General features: G+C 38.7%; 1 protein-coding gene across 2 annotated transcripts in view; it reads left to right on the top strand.

The window, feature by feature from the left end:
- SLC24A1 (solute carrier family 24 member 1) overlaps window positions 1-20,999 on the top strand; it is a 156,954-nt gene that overhangs the window by 113,542 nt on the left and 22,413 nt on the right. For both annotated transcript variants that reach the window (XM_082255257.1, XM_082255256.1), the window contains one exon: window positions 7,123-7,235. In XM_082255257.1, the coding sequence (XP_082111383.1) occupies window positions 7,123-7,235 (113 nt within the window). The remainder of the gene's footprint in view (window positions 1-7,122; window positions 7,236-20,999) is intronic.

The raw sequence follows: 20,999 nt of genomic DNA, 5'->3' as shown, positions 1-20,999 counted from the left end.
AGTAAATGACATATTTACCACTTCCTTCCCCGCTCTCTATCCTGACACATCCCCCACAGCAACCGGCGGGAGAGGGGAGGGGTAGAGCCGGCAGAGATGCAGGGAAGGGGGGGACAGGGGCCCGGGGGCAGCTGGAAACAAGTGAAATGGATAGGAGGGGTGGCGGGGGTAGCAAATAGAGGAACCAATGCCCTCCATTTTCCTCCTGCAGCTGCTGAGTGCCTGCAGGAGGGAGAGGAGAAGAAGCAGGCTTTCAGGGGCTGCAGGAGGAAAATGCAAAGCATTAGTTATTCTATATGCTGCCCCCACCACCCCTCCTATCTATTATTGCTTGTTTTCAGCTACCTCCGGGCCCCTGTGTGCTCCGCTGTCCCCCCTGCATGTGCCACCCCACTGCCCCTCCTATCCAGGTGTACAGCGGAGCCTGGATCATGAGGCCATGTTGCAACTGCGTCCTCTATAGTTATGCCCCTGAGTGCTTGTGTTCCCAGTATCTGTAGCTTTGTGTTGGCATAGTAGCTTCTTGGATGAGTAAGGGGTGTATTTTTGAAAAAGATCAAATAGCATTGTGCTAAGTAAAAGAGCATATACATTCACGTTGTCTGAATGTGGCAAAAAAAGACACAAATGGTATTAGGCTAGAAATAAATACCCTTGAAATAAATTTCTGGTCTCGGGGAACCTCTGCTAAAAATTAAAAATCTACAACTCATGACACATTAGTGTGACAGTCAGTGGGAAGAATGCTCCTTACTCATCATCATTGGGAAGAATTACCTCCTTACAGATAGCTAAAAGGAACAATGGTGTCATTGGAAACTTATCTGAGAGGCAGAAATTGCCCATTGCTCAAGGAACCCCTAGCAACCTCAGGAGGAACCCTGGTAAAGAAACCTGGACTAGTTCCTGTGTTTGAATGATTTTCATTGATTAAAACAGAAAATACTGCACTTAGCCAATAGATGGCGATAAGTGTCATAGGAAATTAACAAGATACCATTAGGTGGCCAAATGCAGTACTTTCTGTTTTAAATCAATAAAACTATTCATCCAGTAGAGGAAATAGCCTGATAACATTTGCTTTTTACTCCACTCACACAGGATGAATGTATATGCATGTTTACTGACTGAATTGCTATGCCAATTTTTTCACGAATACTCCCCTAAGTATTCTTCAAAATCAAACAAATTTCGTACCCCTTATTGGTGTAGTACTCAGTATGATTTCTATGGTAATATATGTACAAGCTTATATTATATTCTTTATATGTACAATACAAGCTCTGAAGTCTGTATATTCTAGGTGTTTTTCTAGAAGGGATGCATTCAGTTTTAGCTGTTTTTACTGGTCTTCTATTGGGATTGTAAGGTAAGGGAATGGATGTGACCAGTGTAGTTCTTCAAATTTCCCACTAGATGTTGCAATAGTTAAGGTTGGAATCTTGAAGTAAAGGTAGGTAATGCAGGTGCTATTGGATCCACATGAGGTTGGCAGTGAGTGTCACTTAGAGCTAATGCCAGCCTGGCCCTGCCATGGTGAGGGCTATATATAAATAGTTGGGAAGGTGTCCTCTCTCTCATTTAAATTTCACCCATAGAGTGGGGCTTTCCTTATTCATGTAACAGATAACCAGAGAACTCAATCCACCACTCTATCCAAGATGCCCCACACTGGCAGGGGTAGGACTGGCATTAGGTGACCATTCTTATCACTGCTATCCCACATATGGTGACCTCTAGTGGCTCCAATGGCCCCTGCACTGCCTTCCCTCACTACAGGACTCCCAACCTTTATTATAAAGACATCTAGTGACTAATTTGGGGAACTACTACAGGCACATCTGTGCCCTTACTCCATAGCGAAGGACTCCAAATTTTCTAAACAAAAGGGCATTTTTCCATCCTTCATATTTTAGAGAGGGCAGACTGTGGCCAGTGGGAGTAGAAAATGCTCCAGCATCAGAGGGAGTAAAAAGTTACATGTCTGTGGTCAGTAGGAGGAGGAATAGTGGGAGCAATAGTGTTCTGTCATTGGTGTCAGTGGGAGGAATTGTGTTCTGTTGTTGGTGTCAGTGAAAGGAATGGTTCCCCGTCACTGGTGTCAGTGGGAGGATTGGTGTTCTGTTGTTTGTGTCAATGGGAGGAATAGTGCTCCTTCATTGCTGTCAGTAGAAGGAATGGTTCCTCATCGTTGGTGTCAGTGGAAGAAATGGTGTCTGATAGTTGGTGTCCGTGGAAGGAATAGTTTCCCATCATTGGTTTTAGAGGAAGGAATGGTGCCTGAACATTGGCATCAGTGGAAGGAACGGTGCCCCATCATTGGTGTCAGTGGGAGGAATAGTGTCCCATCTTTGGTATCAGTGGAAGGAATAGTGCCCCGTCAGTGGTAGTAGTGGGAGGAATAGTGCCCCATCATTGGTATCAGAGAGAGAAATAGTGCCCCATCATTGGTATCAGTAGGAGGAATAGTGCCCCATCATTGGTATTAGTGGGAGGAATAGTGCCCCATCATTGGTATCAGTAGGAGGAATAGTGCCCCATCATTGGTATTAGTGGAGAAATAGTGCCCCATCATTGGTATCAGGTGAAGGAATAGTGCCCCATCGTTGGTGTCAGTGGAAGGAATGGTGCTTCATCATTGGTGTCAGTAGAAGGAATAATTCCCCATCATTGGTATCAGAGGGAGGAATAGTGTCCAATCATTGGTGTCAGTGGAAGAAATGGTGCTTCGTCGTTGGTGTCAGTAGAAGGAATAGTGTCCCATCATTGGTATCAGTGGGAGGAATAGTGCCCCATCATTGGTATCAGAGGGAGGAATAGTGCCCCATTATTATTATCAGTGGGAGGAATAGTGCCCCATCATTGATATCAGTGGGAGGAATAGTGCCCCATCATTGGTATCAGTGGGAGGAATAGTGCCCTATCGTTGGTGGCAGTGGAAGGAATAATGCTTCATCATTGGTGTCAGTACGAGGAATAATGCCAGGTATTAGTAAGAAAAATAGTGCCCTAAGGGCTGGATAAAGGCAAGCAAAGGCCCCCACCTGACCTGTTGGCTGCAGTTTGGAGACCACTGTCCTACAGGACAAATGGAGATCTGAATGTTGAGGTTTCACTAATTACTGCTTTTTTTCTCGTATTTTTGCAATAAAAAACAAATCTAGAGACCATCACCTATCAATCTCACACATAGTGAAATTTACCTTTTTTAAGCAGAACCATAGGTGTGCGCAGCCTATTGCATTAGGGTGTGCACCCCAAAGTTTAAATACACATGCATGTGTTTGCCTACATGTACATGGCCCCGATACATTACTCTCCCTGCTGGCAAAGTGAAATAGAAGTGTGTGGCACTTCTCTTATGGCAGAGCAGGTCCGAGGGAGATCTTTCCCATCTCCTCACTGGCAAACAGAGCGATAATGCTAATGTGCCCTAGGTGATTAGGGTGTGCCCAGGCACCCCCGGCACACCCTGTGCGCACGCCTATGAGCAGAACCAGTATTCTTGAGAATTCAGCCTGGTGGAAATTCTTCAAAGTTTATTTTCTAAAGCATGGATGGGTGATAGCACTGCTGCAGCAGCCGACACATTTAGCAGTCTCCTTTAATAGATACTTTCATCCTGTGTTTATCACAACTTGGGAGCTCTCAGATCTTATGCATTGTATTACTTCGATTCATTGATTGCAGCCTTCCCAAAGAGGTGACATTCAGTGCTAGACAGATAGACGGAGTGTTAAGTGGAAGAGAAACCAGAGGTCACCGCAAGACAAACAGATATAGAAAAATGGGTGAAGGTGTGGATGTTGAAACCAAACAGAAAGACAGAAGAAAATGTCAGAAACAAATGCAGGGCAATGTAAACATATAGGTCAGGGGCAGGCCTAAGGGGTGTATTTAAAAAAAAAATCTGCTTTTCATCATGTGAAACTGTGTATACATCTGCTCTGTGCAAATTTCGGTAAAATTTAGGCTATTTTCTCCCCAGGTCAGATGTCATTTATTCATGAGAATAAAATACTGCATTATGGCCACTAGATGGAGCTGAGGATCACAGTAAATAGATATTCCCTTATATTCAGGAGAAGAGAGAGAGACTTAGAAAAACATGCATTATGGCCACTAGATGGAGCTGTCAATCATATTAAAAAAGCATTTCCTTATATTCAGAAGAACTTAGGAAGATACTGCATTACAGTCACTAGATGGAGCTAACAATCATAGTAAAGTATTTCCTTATATTCATGAGAATAGCATGAATCAGAAAAATGCTACAATAATTATTTCCTCATGCTCATAACAATGGCATGAATCAGGAAAATACTACAATATGGCCAGTAGATGGAGCTGATGATCATAGTAAAGTATTTTCTTATTATCATGACAATAGCATGAATCAGAAAAACACCATATTATGGCCACTAGATGGAGCTGATAATCAATGTAAATAATTTTCTTTTTTCTTTTTTTTTTTTTTTACATAAGAACAGCATTATTCAGGAAAATGTCACATTATGGCCATTAGATGGAGCTGATGATCATAGTAAATAAGCATTTTCAATGGTCATCAACTCCATCTAGAGACCATAATGCAATATTTTCCTGATTGAAACAAGTACCCCATTAGGGCCACTAGATGGAGCTGACAATTATAGTAAATAAGTATTTCCTTATTATTCTAACAATAGCGTGAATCAGGAAATTACCACATTATGGCCATGACATGGAAGTGGTGATCATATTAAATAAGTATTTCCTTATATTCATGAGAAGAGCCTGAATTACTACAATACCACATTATGACCACTAGATGGAGCTGATGATCAATGTAAAGAATTTTCTTTTTTTACATAAGAACAGCATGAATCATTAAAATGCCACATTATGGCCACAAGATGGAGCTGATGATCATAGTAAATAAGCATTTCCGATGATCATCAGCTCCATCTAGTGAACATAACGCCAAATTTTCCTGATTGAAAAAAGTACCCCATTATGGCCACTAGATGGAGCTGACGATCATAGTAAATAAGTATTTCCTTATTATTATAACAATAGCACGAATCAAGAAAATACCACATTATGGCCACTAGATGGAGCTGCTGATCATAGTGAATATGTATTCCCTTAGTACTGTATTTTAACAATAGCATGAATCAGGAAAATACCACATTATGGCACCAAGATGGAGGTGACAATCATAGTAAATAAGTGTTTCCTTATATTCATGAGAAGAGCGTGAATCACTACAATACCACATTATGGCCACTGGATGGAGCCGACGATCAAAGTAAAGAATTTAATCATAGTAAATAAGTGTTTCCTTATATTCATGAGAAGAGCGTGAATCACTACAATACCACATTATGGCCACTGGATGGAGCCGACGATCAAAGTAAAGAATTTTCTTTTTTATATAGGAGCAGCATGATTTAGGAAAATGCCACATTATGGCCACTAGATGGAGCTGTAATCATAGTAAATAAGCATTTCCGATGATCATCAGCTCCATCTAGGGACCATAATGCAATATTTTCCTGATTAAAAAAAGTACCCCATTATGGTCACTAGATGGAGCTGACGATCATAGTAAATAAGTATTTCCTTATTATAGCAATCGTATGAATCAGGAAAATAGCACATTATGGCACCAAGATGGAGGTGACAATCATAGTAAATAAGTGTTTCCTTATATTCATGAGAAGAGCGTGAATCACTACAATACCACATTATGGCCACTAGATGGAGCTGACAATCATAGTAAATACGTTTTTCCTTATATTCATGAGAAGAGCCCTAAATCATTACAATGCCACATTATGGCCACTAGGTGGAGCTGATAGTCAAAGTAAAGCAATTTCTTTTTTATATAAGAGCAGCATGAATCAGGAAAATGCCATATTATGGCCACTAGATGGAGCTGTAATCATAGTAAATAAGCATTTGCGATGATCATCAGCTCCATCTACTAACCATAATGCAATATTTTCCTGATTGAAAAAAGTACCGCATAATGGCCACTAGATAGAGCTGAGGATCATAGTAAATAAGTATTTCCTTATCATAGCATGAGTCAGAAAAATGCCACATTATGGCCATTAAATGGGGGTGGTGATCATAGTAAATCCGTTTTTATCTTATATTCATTAGAAGAGCCTGAATCACTACAATACCATATTATGGCCACTAGATGGAGCTGATGATCAAAGTAAAGAATTTCCTTTTTTACAGAAGAACAGCATGAATCAGGAAAAAAACACATTATGACCACTAGTTGGAGCTGACAATCATAGTAAATAAGCATTTCCAATAACCATCAGCTTCATCTAGCGACCACAACACAATATTTCCCTGAATCAGAAATATACACCATTATGGCCACTAGATGGAGCTGACAATCATACGAAATAAACATATTAGACCATATGGCCAAAATTTGTTGCGGCTGAGCAAATGCTTGTGACATTCATATAATAATTATTTTATAGGTGGGCTGCCAAGACTCTTATTATTAATACTTAATACCCATCCTCCTTACATCAGCCATTAGCTCCTTAAAAAAAAAAAAATGGCTGAAATGTAATAAATTGTGGCTTGTGCCAACATAGTGCCCAATTATAAGATATTTTAAAGCCTTTAAAGCATTTTTGCATTTAATATTGTCCTACATGAAGCAGGCGCAGTGTTTTGTTAGCTTCCACATTCCCTAATTTTTCCATGCTTTACTTGCATTATGGGACAGAGCCTTTCCCTAAAATCCTTAGAGTCACCATACACATTACAATCTGACCGTACAATCTTTGTACATACAACAAAACTATGTAATATAAGAGCCTTCAGAAACTATCCAATCAGGAGGTTGTTGGTAAATGTAAAGGAGAATGTACAATCAGATTGTAATGTGTGTGGTGCTGAGCTTTAGGCTGCACTCCCTACAACATGACGTTCCTGAAGAAGGATGAATCTGCAAATAATTTTTTGTTACGGGTTGACTACCGTAACGGGGTTATTGGGTAATAACTGCGAGAAGAAGTGGAGATATGGACCCACATTGTATATAAATCAGTAGAAGTAAAGGAGGTGTCAGGTGGTGTGTGAGCTCTTCTGCCTATTTCTCTGCAGATGGGAAGGACGAGATTGAGATCCAAAACACAGTGAATGTTCAGGTGACTCCCCCCACAGGATCCGAGCCGTCCAAGGATGGAGAAGATGATAGAGACAAAGATGACACCCAGGTAAGGGGAGACTTGTGCCCTACAATATACAGTATATACAATATATATTACAATATAATAGTATTATTTTTATTATCATTATTATTACTACAATATTATTATTGTCAATAATATCCTACTATATATATATATACAACATCTATTACAATATAGTATTATTATTATTATTTTATATTATTACAATATTATTATGGTCATTAATATCCTAATATATATATATATATATATATATATATATATATATATATATATATATATACAGTGCCTTGCGAAAGTATTCAGCCCCTTTGAACTTTTCGACCTTTTACCACATTTCAGGCTTCAAACATAAAGATATAAAACTGTAATTTTTTGTGAAGAATCAACAACAAGTGGGACACAATCATGAAGTGGAACGAAATTTATTGGATATTTCAAACTTTTTTAACAAATAAAAAACTGAAAAATTGGGCGTGCAAAATTATTCAGCCCCCTTAAGTTAATACTTTGTAGCGCCACCTTTTGCTGCGATTACAGCTGTAAGTCTCTTGGGGTATGTCTCTATCAGTTTTGCACATCGAGAGACTGAAATTTTTGCCCATTCCTCCTTGCAAAACAGCTCGAGCTCAGTGAGGTTGGATGGAGAGCGTTTGTGAACAGCAGTTTTCAGTTTTTTCCACAGATTCTCGATTGGATTCAGGTCTGGACTTTGACTTGGCCATTCTAACACCTGGATATGTTTATTTGTGAACCATTCCATTGTAGATTTTGCTTTATGTTTTGGATCATTGTTGGAAGACAAATCTCCGTCCCAGTCTCAGGTCTTTTGCAGACTCCATCAGGTTTTCTTCCAGAATGGTCCTGTATTTGGCTCCATCCATCTTCCCATCAATTTTAACCATCTTCCCTGTCCCTGCTGAAGAAAAGCAGGCCCAAATCATGATGCTGCCACCACCATGTTTGACAGTGGGGATGGTGTGTTCAGGGTGATGAGCTGTGTTGCTTTTACGCCAAACATAACGTTTTGCATTGTTGCCAAAAAGTTTGATTTTGGTTTCATCTGACCAGAGCACCTTCTTCCACATGTTTGGTGTCTCCCAGGTGACTTGTGGCAAACTTTAAACAACACTTTTTATGGATATCTTTACCAAATGGCTTTCTTCTTGCCACTCTTCCATAAAGGCCAGATTTGTGCAGTATACGACTGATTGTTGTCCTATGGACAGAGTCTCCCACCTCAGCTGTAGATCTCTGCAGTTCATCCAGAGTGATCATGGGCCTCTTGGCTGCATCTCTGATCAGTCTTCTCCTTGTATGAGCTGAAAGTTTAGAGGGACGGCCAGGTCTTCGTAGATTTGCAGTGGTCTGATACTCCTTCCATTTCAATATTATCGCTTGCACAGTGCTCCTTGGGATGTTTAAAGCTTGGGAAATCTTTTTGTATCCAAATCCAGCTTTAAACTTCTCCACAACAGTATCTCGGACCTGCCTGGTGTGTTCCTTGTTCTTCATGATGCTCTCTGCGCTTTAAATGGAACTCTGAGACTATCACAGTGCAGGTGCATTTATACGGAGACTTGATTACACACAGGTGGATTCTATTTATCATCGTTAGTCATTTAGGTCAACATTGGATCATTCAGAGATCCTCACTGAACTTCTGGAGAGAGTTTGCTGCACTGAAAGTAAAGGGGCTGAATAACTTTGCACGACCAATTTTTCAGTTTTTTATTTGTTAACAAGTTTGAAATATCCAATAAATCCACTTCATGATTGTGTCCCACTTGTTGTTGATTCTTCACAAAAAATTACAGTTTTATATCTTTATGTTTGAAGCCTGAAATGTGGCAAAAGGTCACAAAGTTCAAGGGGGCCGAATACTTTCGCAAGGCACTGTATGTATATATATATATATACACACACACAAACACACATCTATTACAATATAGTATTATTATTATTATTATTATTATTATTACAATATTATTATGGTCATAATATTCTACTATATATATATATATATATATATATATATATATATATATACACATACAACATCTATTACACCATAGTATCATTATTATTACAATATTATTATGATCATTAACCACCTCCCACCCGGGCCATTGTAGATATACGGCCGGGTGGGAGTCTCCTTCTTCTGATCAGACGTTCCGGAACGTCCTTCAGAAGGAGAGAGATCGCGCTGCCGCGGGCACGCGCAGCGGCGCGATCTCGATGTGTCTGTGTCCCTCGGACACAGAGCAACATCATTCGGCAGGAGGGCCCTGTGATTGGCCCTCCTGATCACATGACGGCTGTGTCCAATTACAGCCGTCATGTAATGTAAATAGAGCCGTTGTAACGGCTTCGATCTCTTCTCCTCCTGACAGATCCTGTCAGTGAGGAGAAGAGGGATGATCTGTGCTGCAGCCGGGGGTGATCAGTGAGTATTTCTAATTACTCACTGATCACAGGGGGGGTCTGTGCTGGTAATCAGAACATTGATTACCAGTGCAGCCCTGGGGGGAGGGGAGGGGTGCCACTAGAGCCACCAGGGATGCCCACCATGGCCACCAGGGATGGCAAACAGGGCTCAGAGAGCCCCCCCAGTGCCCTCCCTATCATTGCTGCCCACCAATGCCATCTATCAGTGCTGCCCACCAGTGCCGTTATTGCCATCTATCAGTGCCGCCCACCAGTGCCCATTATTGCCCACCAGTGCTGCCTATCAGTGCCCATCAGTGCCCCCCATCAGTGCCGATCAGTGCCGCCCATCAGTGCCGATCAGTGCCGATCAGTGCCGCCCAACAGTGCCACCTATCAGTGCCCATCAGTGCCGCCAATCAGTGCCCATCAGTGCTGCCTATCAGTGCCCATCAGTGCTGCCTATCAATGCCCATCAGTGCTGCATATCAGTGCTATCTATCAGTGCCACATATCAGTGCCCATCAGTGCTACATATCAGTGCTACCTATCAGTGCCCATCAGTGCTGCATATCAGTGCCACCCCATCAGTGCCACCCCATCAGTGTCTCCTCATCCGTGCCTGTCAGTGCGGCATCATCAGTGCTCATCAGTGCAGGAAAAAAATATCTATTTACAAAATTTTATAACCTAAACAAAAAAAACTTTTTTTTTTTTCTCAAATTTTTCAGTCTTTTTTTATTTGTGCACCAAAAAAGAAAAAACCTGACGGTGATCAAATACCACCAAAAGAAAGCTCTATTTGTGGGGAAAAAATGACACAAATTTGGTTTAGGTACAGCGTTGCATGACCGCGCAATTGTCATTCAAATTGCAACAGCGCTAAAAGCTGAAAATTGGTCTGGGAAGGAAGGGGGTTTAAGTGCCCAGTATTAAGGTGGTTAATATCCTACTATATATATCTATTACAATATTATTATGGCCATTATTATTCCACTATTTATATATATATATATATATATATATATATATATATATATATATATATATACACAACATCTATTACAATATTATTATGGTCATTAATATCCTACAATATATATATATATATATATATATATATATATATATATACACATCTATTACAATATAGTATTATTATTACTATATTATTATGGTCATTAATATCCTATATATATATACACACAACATCTATTACAATATAGTATTATTATTATTACAATATTATTATAGCCATTATTATTCTACTAACTATCTATCTATCTATCTATCTATCTATCTATCTATCTATCTATCTATCTATCTATCTATCTATCTATCTATCTATCTATCTATATGTTTGTGTATATATACAGTATCTCACAAAAGTAAGTACACCCCTCACATTTTTGTAAATGTTTTATTATATCTTTTCATGTGACAACACTGAAGAAATGACACTTTGCTACAATGTAAAGTAGTGAGTGTACAGCTTGTATAACAGTGTAAATTTACTGTCCCCTCAAAATAACTCAACACACAGCCATTAATGTCTAAACCACTGGCAACAAAAGTGAGTACACCCCTAAGTGAAAATGTTCAAATTGGGCCCAATTAGCTATTTTTCCTCCCCGGTGTCATGTGACTCGTTAGTGTTACAAGGTCTCAGGTGTGAATGGGGAGCAGGTGTGTTGAATTTGGCGTTATCGCTCTCACTCTCTCGTACTGTTCACTGGAAGTTCAATATGGCAACTCATGGCAAAGAACTCTCTGAGGATCTGAAAAAAAGAATTGTTGCTCTATCACTGGCCTAGGCTATAAGAAGATTGCCAAGACCCTGAAACTGAGCTGCAGTACAGTGGCCAAGACCATACAGCAGATTTAACAGGACAGGTTCCACTCAATTTAAAATATTAATATTAGTACAATAATAATTTGTAATATTAAAATATGCTGTTACTATTAACATTATTAACATTATTACCATTATAATTTTATTTAATATTATTATATTTATTTATTCATGCTTATTTAGTACATTGACTTAAGGCCTATTAACCTCTTGCTGCCATGAAACGCGTATGTGCGGAGGCAATGAGGATGAGTTAACGCCCACATGCTGCACATCAATGGATGGCAGAATGTTTCTTTTCTGAGAGCACTCTCATTGCACACTCCCAGCACAGCAACCAAGTCAAAGACAATATTTATAATATTTTATAATTCCAATATTATTACAATATGTTAATAATAATAATAATAATATTATTACAATAATAACGCCCACATGCTGCACATACACATCCATGGGAGGCAGAGGTGCTCATTGGTGCTCCCAGCACAGTGACCGGAGCCAATGGGACTTGCTCCTGAGAATGTGACCACTGTGACAGTCAATCACAGCAGTCACATGATCAGTCAGACCTTATCGACGCCGCCCCCCGCCCCCCCCCCCCCCCAAGCGTAATAGCCCAGTTAAAGGGATGCCAGGGCTGGGCGGGAAGGGGTTAAATATGTAATATGAAACCTCTAACATGAGTGTGGAATAAACAATATGTATCATTTCCTGCCAGACATCAGGGCGGGATGAATGGAGGATTGATCAATCACAATTCAGACTACGGACATGAGCCATTGAGTTAGCAAGCCATTTCCATACATTTTTTATTTTGTTTTTTTCTTACTGAAGACCTAGAAGTTTATTTAAAGAAAAGTTCCCATAGCTATTCGCCCACTCAAACTACTGGAACATTCATTCTGGGGCAAAATCAAATGTTCTTCTATTTCCCGTACAGGTTGAATGTTGATCTTTCATTAAAAATACTGTGTGCTTTAAAAAAATACAGTATTATGGCCACTAGATGGATCTAAGGGTTGTAGGAATTAAATACTTATTTCCTATAGTCCTAAGCTCCATCTAGTGGTCATAATGCAGTATTTTCCTAAAGCAAGCCCTACTGCCCCATTCACAGAAAACCATGGTAGCAGCAGTTTCACCGGACAAATAACTATGCAAACCTCTATGATAAATACACCCCATTGGGTTAATTTATGAAAAAATTTCCATAGCCATTTCTCCAGCGAATCGCACATTTGTTCTGTGCAAATTGGCAAAAAAAAAAGAAATGTTCTTTAGACTATTTTATTTTCTGAACGAATGTAGCACCCTCCTAGGTAGGTACTAGGAAAGAGCATATGGGTGGCCCTGTCTGCATATCAGGATGGCCTGATCATTTAATTAGGCTGTCACATGTTTCCAGGTGTGACCTGTTGAGTCTGGGGAGTCTCCCCGCTATATCCAATGAGGGCTCTTATTGGACAGTGGAGGAAACCTAGCCAATAGCACACCAGGGTTTATGGCTATCTCAGTGGGTGGAGTTTGCCGCAATGCACCCAGCAGCGCAAGTGAGAGTGTCCTGGGCAGTCGGCCTAGAGGACGGAAGGTTGAGATGGGCTGCAGAGAGGGATCCAGAGTGCTGTGGACCGAGTGGAGCTGCTGGGCAGTCAAGTGTTGTGAGTACTGGAAACTGCCCAGGGGTCTGCCTAGAATAGGGGACCACTCCAGAAGGTCAGAGGGATCCAGGAGCCAGCTAACCGGAGGAGAAGGCTTAGAAAGGGGGTGCCAGTGTCTAAGCCCTGAAGATAAGTGATAGAAAGGGGGCACCAGTGTGGGCCCTGAAGTGTTCAGCAGTGCAGCAGTCATACAAGTAGCTACCCCAGCCAGGAGTGCTTAAGGGAGCTCAAAGAGGACTTCTTTATAGAAGAAAGCAGTCCAAAGTCAATTTGGAGTTAACCACTTAAGCCCTGGAGGATTTGGCTGCTCAAAGACCAGGGCCTATTTTGCAATTGGCACTGCATGACTTTAACGGACAATTGCACGGTCGTGCGACGCTGTACCCAAATGAAATTGACGTCCTTTTTTTCCTACAAACAGAGCTTTCTTTTGGTGGTATTTGATCACCTGTGCGATTTTTTTTTTTTTTTTTTTGAGCTATAAACAAAAAAAGAGCGACAATTTTGAAAAAATAACAATATTTTTCAAATTTTTTTATATGAAATTCTCAAAAAAAAAATGTAAAAATCAAAATTTTTTAACATTTTAGGCCAATTTGTTTTCTGCTACATGTTTTTGGTAAAAAAAATCGCAATAAGCGTATTTTGATTGGTTTGCGCAAAAGTTATTGCGTTTAATAACTACGGGAAAGATGTCATTTTTATTGTTTTTTTTTTTTAACGAGTAATGACGGCGATCTGCGTTTTTTTTTTTTTGCGGGACTGCGACATTGCGGCAGACAGATCAGACCCCTGACTGACATTTTTGACACTTTTGGGAGTACCAGTGACATTACTACAGTAATCAGTGCTATAAATATGCACTGTTACTGTAAAAATTACACTGGCAGGGAAGGGGTTAACTTTATTGGTGATCAGTGGGTTAAATGTATCCCTAGAGGGGTTTTTCTAACTGTGGTGGGCGTGGCTTGTGATGTAACCACAGAGACATACAGTACGATCCTACATAGCAGGATCGCATAGTCTCTGCAGTTACTTCAGGGAGAATGACAGGCGGCTGTGTTTACATCAGCCATCTGCCTTTCTCCCTCTCCAGCGGGAGATTGAGAGTGGCCGGCGGACATCGGAGCCGCCGGTCACTCGCGCGGGGATGTCAGGGAACGAGCGGGGGCGGGAGCGCGCCTCCGGCGGCGCACGCTCGCCCCTACAGGCTCCTGGGCGCGCGACGTAGTACTACCTTGGTTTGCCCAGGAGCGCCATACTGCCGCAGAAAATGTACTTGCAGTGGTCGGCAAGTGGTTAACAGGCAGCAAGCCAGCGTTAACCGGTGTTGAACGGCATTCAGTCAGCGGCAATCAGCATTTTCAGTTGTTCTCAGCAAGTTGTACATAGTTGAGCCAAAGGAGTATCCCACTTATTCCCTTCTCCTATCCAAGTTCTCAATAAATACAAAAAACCCAAAGATACTGGACTGGTCATTGTCTCAGCGCTCACACTGGGAGAAACATGCACAAAGGTTCTTTTGTTGCACCCGGTGACCCAGGGGGACCCAAATCCAGCAACCAAACGGCTGGGAATCCTACTACATTATGATCAGTAGTAAAATATTGCATTATTGTCACAAGACGGAGCTGAATAGAGTCACACGTCTTTATAACAAGAGATACAATGCAACAAGAGGAACAGTAGAAGAAATGGCTACATTTATTTGTTAATTCTTTCTAGCGTTCTCTAGAATTGTTACATTGTATTTCTTGTTACAAGGACTTATGTATTATTATTATTATTTTATTTAATATTATATCCTTTATTTCTTCATGCCTAGTTAGTACATTGATTTAAAGGCCTATTAACTTCTTGCTGCCATAAAACCCGTATGTGCGGAGGCAAAGAGGATGAGTTAACTAACGCCCACGTGCTGCACATAGACATCCATGGATGGCAGAAGGTTTCTTTTCTGAGAGCACTCTCATTGCACACTCCCAGCACAGCAACCAAGTCAAAGACAATATTTTATAATTCCAATATTTTTATGATCATTATTATTATTACAATATATTAATAATAATAATATTATTACAATAACTTATAATTATTAATATTACATTATTATTAATAATAATAATAATAATAATAATAATAATTATAACAATAATATTGCCATGATTATCTTTTATATTAATATTACCATTAATATTTTATTTAATACTATATCATTTATTTATTCACACCTGTTTAGTATATTGGCCTATTAACTTTTGCTGCCACGAAACATATGTGCAGACGTAAAGAGGTTTCATTTTAACACCCACATCCTTGCACATACACATCCATGGATAGAAGAAGGTTTCTTTCCTGAGAGCACTCCCATTGCATGCTCCCAGCAAAACGACTGAGCTGTCAAAGACAATATTTTATTATTCTAATATTCAAGTTATGATCATTATTATTATTACAATACATTAATAATAATAATATTATTACAATAACTTATAATTATTATTACATAATTATTATTAATAATAATAATAATAATTATAATATTGCCATTATTATCTTTTATATTAATATTATCATTAATATTTTATTTAATAATATATCATTTATTTATTCACACCTGTTTAGTATATTGGCCTATTAACTTCTTGCTGCCACGAAACATATGTGCAGAGGCAAAGAGGTTTTGTTTTAACACCCACATCCTGCACATACACATCCATGGATGGAAGAAGGTTTCTTTCCTGAGAGCACTCCCATTGCATTCTCCCAGCATAATGACTGAGCTGTCACAGACAATATTTTATTATTCCAATATTATTATGATCATTAATATTATTACAATATGATAATAATAATAATAATATTACAATAACTTATAAATATTATTATTATTATTATTATTAATAATAATAATAATTATGGTAATAGCACGTTAATACTTTTTAATTAATATTATCATTATTATTTTATTTAATATTATATCATTTATTTATTCATGCCTGTTTAGTACATTGACTTAAAGGCCTATTAACTTCTTGCTGCCACGAAACATATGTGCGGAGGCAAAGAGGTTTCGTTACGTTTTAATGCCCACATCCTGCACATACACATCCATGGATGGAAGAAGGTTCCTTTCCTGAGAGCACTCTCATTGCATGCTCCCAGCATAACGACTGGGCTGGCACAGACAATATTTTATTATTCCAATATTATATGATCATTAATATTATTACAATATGATAATAATAATATTACAATAACTTATAAATATTATTATTACAAAATTATTATTATTATTATTATTAATAATAATAATTATGATAATAATATTTCCGTTAATATTTTTTAATTTATATTATCATTATTATTTTATTTAATATTATATAATTTATTTATTCATGACTTAAAGGCCTATTAACTTCTTGCTGCCACAAAACATATGTGCGGAGGCAAAGAGGTTTCGTTTTGTTTTAATGCCCACATCCTGCATATATACAACCATGGATGGAAGAAGGTTTCTTTCCTGAGAGCACTCCCATTGCCTGCTCCCAGCACAGCGACTGAGCTGTCACAGACAATATTTTGTTATTCCAATATTATTATGATCATTAATATTATTACAATATAATATTATTAATAATAATTTTATTACAATAACTTATAGTTATTATTACAATAATAATATTATTATTATTATTATTAATAATAATAATAATAATAATAATAATAATAATATTGCCATTATTATTTTTATATTAAAATTTTCATTATTATTATTTTAATATCATATCATTTATTTATTCATGCCTGTTTAATACATTGACCTAAATGCCTATTAACTTCTTGCTGCCACAAAACATATGTGTGGAAGCAAAGAAGATGAGTTTTAACACCCAAATGCTGCACATACACATCCATGGATGGCAGAAGATTTATTTTCTGAGCGCACTCTTATTGCACGCTTCTAGCTCAGCAACTGAGCTGCCAAAGACAATATTTTGTTATTCCAATATTATTATGATCATTAATATTATTACAATAAATTATTATTAATAATATTAATAATATTACATGTATTATAATTAATATAATTACATTATTATTATTATTAATAATAATAATAATAATAATCTTGCCATTATTATATTTAATTTATATTATTTATTTATATTATTATTATAATTTTATTTAATAAGAACTCATTTATTTATTCATGCCTATTTAGTACATTGACTTAAAGGCCTATTAACCTCCTGCCACAAAACATGTATGTGCAAAGGCAAGGAGGATGAGTTATTGCCCACATGCTGCACATACACATCCATGGGTGGCAGAAGGTTTCTTTTCTGTGAGAACGCTCATTGCAAGCTCCCATCACAGCGACCGAGCCCCCCATAAGGTTCATTTATGGAATTATTTCCATGGCCATTTCTCAAGCGAATCTGCATGTACATTTGTTCTTTTCTAATTGGCCAAAAAAATATGTTCTATTTTCTTTTCTGAACGAATGTTCTTTTACTATGATCTAGTAAAATAGTAGAATTGTTACATTGTATTTCTTGTTACAAGGACTTATGTATTTCTTGTTCTCCTCAGCTCCATCTAGTGGCCATAATGCACTACTACTACTTATAATAAAAGAACATTCATTTAGAAGAGAAAACTTTCTAAAGGACATTCGTTTTTGCCCAAATCACACAGAATGAATGTACATACAGACTTTCTGGATGAATATTTCTTTGAATTTTTTTTTATAAATACACCAATAAGTGTGTTTGATTCTAAACTCAGTCTGCCCTCTGCGACTGGTAGGACACTAACTTTGAAGCTCTGTACTGGTTATTTTTTATAGTTCTTTTTTGTGGATTGGTGTCCAAAACTGGAATGCAATTTAAAGGTGAGATATGATAATATCTTAAACCAGGTAGAATACCCTTAGTACATATTGGTTAGTTTGATGGTAAAACGCTGGCCATTGACACTTTAGGGGATATCTTTTTCACACATACAATGAACCTACATACAGTACATACAGTACACATCTACACAAGACAATACTTACAATTTACACCATATTATAGACTTATGAAACCGGTGAAAACTGGAAAACAGTACTGGACCCATAAGGGTATCTTCATGGTATTGCTATCTTAACCATTTGACGTCCAGAAGGTTTTACCCCCTTCATTACCAGAGCATTTTTATGCTATTCAGCACTATGCGACTGTAACTGGTTATTGCACGGTCATTCAGCACTGTATCCCATCAAAATTTATAACATTTTTCACACAATTAAAGCTCTCTTTTGGTGGCATTTGATCACCGCTATGTTTTTTATTTATTATTATTTAAACGAAAAAAAAAAGACCAACATTTTTTTTTTTTTTTAAAAACCCAAAACGGTATTTTCTAAATTCTGCTATAAAACATATCCAATAAAAAAAATGTAAACAATCAAATTTCTTCATGAATTTAAAGTGATTGTAAAGTTTGTGATCAAGTCTCATCGCCGAAATGCATTAGCCACCTTGTTTTTACTCACTGAGGGGTGACTAAAAAGAATTGGAAGATTTAAACAGAGTTGCCGGGTGTCTTTTGCTTGTGTTTCTAAAGTTTGTTTTAAATAACAAACATGTTATACTTACCTCCTCTGTGCAGTTGGTTTTGCACAGAGTGGCTCTGATCCTCCTCTTCTCGGGCCCCTCCCTCCTGCCGAGTGCCCCCACAGCAAGCAGCTTGCTATCGGGGCACCCGAGTCGAGTCACAGCTCCATGTGTCTATTCAGACACGGAGCTGAGGCTTGGTCCTGCCCCCTCTCTCTCCTGATTGGCTAACTGGCTTTGATTGACAGCAGCGCCACTGCTGTGTCTAATCAGGGGGGAGAGTCCCGGATGGCTGAGGGACTCCTGGACATCGCTGGATAGAGATGGAGCTCAGGTAAGTATTTGGGGGGTGCTGAGGCGGTGGTTGCTGCACACAGAAGGCTTTTTATCCTAATGTATAGAATGCATTAAGATAAAAATAACCTTCTGACCCCTTTAAGTCAAAATGTATTCTGCTACTTTTCTTTGGTAAAATAAATAAATAAATAAAATCCCAATAACTGTAAACTAATTGGTTTGTGTAAATAAAAAAAAAGACAATTTTTTTTTTTAAAACCCCAAAATGGTATTTTCTACATTATGCTATAAAACATATCCAATACAATTTTAAAAAAAAATCTAACTTCTTCATAAATTTAAGCCAAAATGTATTCTGCTACATGTCTTTGGTAGAAAAAAAAAATCCCATTAAGTGTATATTGATTGGTTTGTGTGAAAGTTATGGCGTCTACAAACTATGGGATATTTACTGGAATTGTACGCAGCAATAGACGCTATGCTAGTAATGGCGGTGATCAGGGACTTATAGTGGGACTGTAATAGTGTGGCGGCCAATCTGCTACTAACAGATACTGGCTGGGAGGGTCACTAACTGAGACCGACATCGCTAGTGACACCAATACAGTGATAATACTGTACACTGTACTAATGACACTGGCATGGAAGGGGCTAACATCAAGGGGCAATGAAGGGGTTAACTGTGTGCCTAACAATGTGTAATGTGTGCTGCTTTTACTCCCAGATCTGGCTGCTTTTTCTCCCTGCTTTTCTGTTTACACAGAGTTCTGCGTGTTTTTAAACACAGAACTCTCTGTGTGATTGGATACAGTCAATCAGCAGGCTTCAGCCAAAATCACCGTGTGAAACCTGCTGACAAACTCATGCTGAGTCCAATCACAGCACAGGTCATCAGGGGGCGCGCGCATGTGCACCCACAAACCCGGTAGCAGATGGCGACGTACATTTACGTTGCTTAACTTACAGCTACCACCCCCTTGCAGTAAATGTGCTGTGAGCGGGTGACAAGTGGTTAAAATGTTGGGGTTGATGTACAGTAAGTGATTCAGGTCCCAGGCAGGCAGCCTCTACACTTCAGTGACTCTCCCCACTCTCCCTGGCTTGTAGTGTAATGTAATGGGAATTGAAGGGTAACACCACTGCTGAGAGGTTCAGATACAGTCAGGTCCATAAATATTGGGACATCGACACAATTCTAATATTTTTGGCTCTATACACCACCACAATGGATTCGAAATGAAACAAACAAGATGTGCTTTAACTGCAGACTTTCAGCTTTAATTTGAGGGTATTTACATCCAAATCAGGTGAAAGGTGTGGAAATTACAACAGTTTGTATATGTGCCTCCCACTTTTTAAGGGACCAAAAGTAATGGGACAATTGGCTGCTCAGCTGTTCCATGGCCAGGTGTGTGTTATTCCCTCATTATCCCATTTACAAGGAGCAGATAAAGGTCCGGAGTTCATTTCAAGTGTGCGATTTGCATTTGGATTCTGTTGCTGTCAACTCTCAATATGAGATCCAAAGAGCTGTCACTATCAGTGAAGCAAGCCATCATTAGGCTGAAAAAACAAAACAAACCCATCAGAGAGATAGCAAAAACATCAGATGTGGCCAAATCAACTGTTTGGAACATCCTTAAAAAGAAAGAACGCACCGATGAGCTCAGCAACACCAAAAGACCCGGAAGACCACGGAAAACAACTGTGGTGGATGACAGAAGAATTCTTTCCCTGGTGAAGAAAACACCCTTCACAACAGTTGGCCAGATCACTCTCCAGGAGGTAGGTGTATGTGTGTCAACAATCAACAATCAAGAGAAGACTTCACCAGAGTGAATACAGAGGGTTCACCACAAGATGTAAACCATTGGTGAGCCTCAAAAACAGGAAGGTCAGATTAGAGTTTGCCAAACAACATATAAAAAAGCCTTCACAGTTCTGG

This window comes from Pelophylax lessonae, assembly GCF_965119305.1.
Source record: "Pelophylax lessonae genome assembly, chromosome: 4".
NCBI lineage: Eukaryota > Metazoa > Chordata > Amphibia > Anura > Ranidae > Pelophylax > Pelophylax lessonae.
Note: the sequence above shows the minus strand (reverse complement) of the source record. Positions and strands in the feature narration are given on the sequence as shown.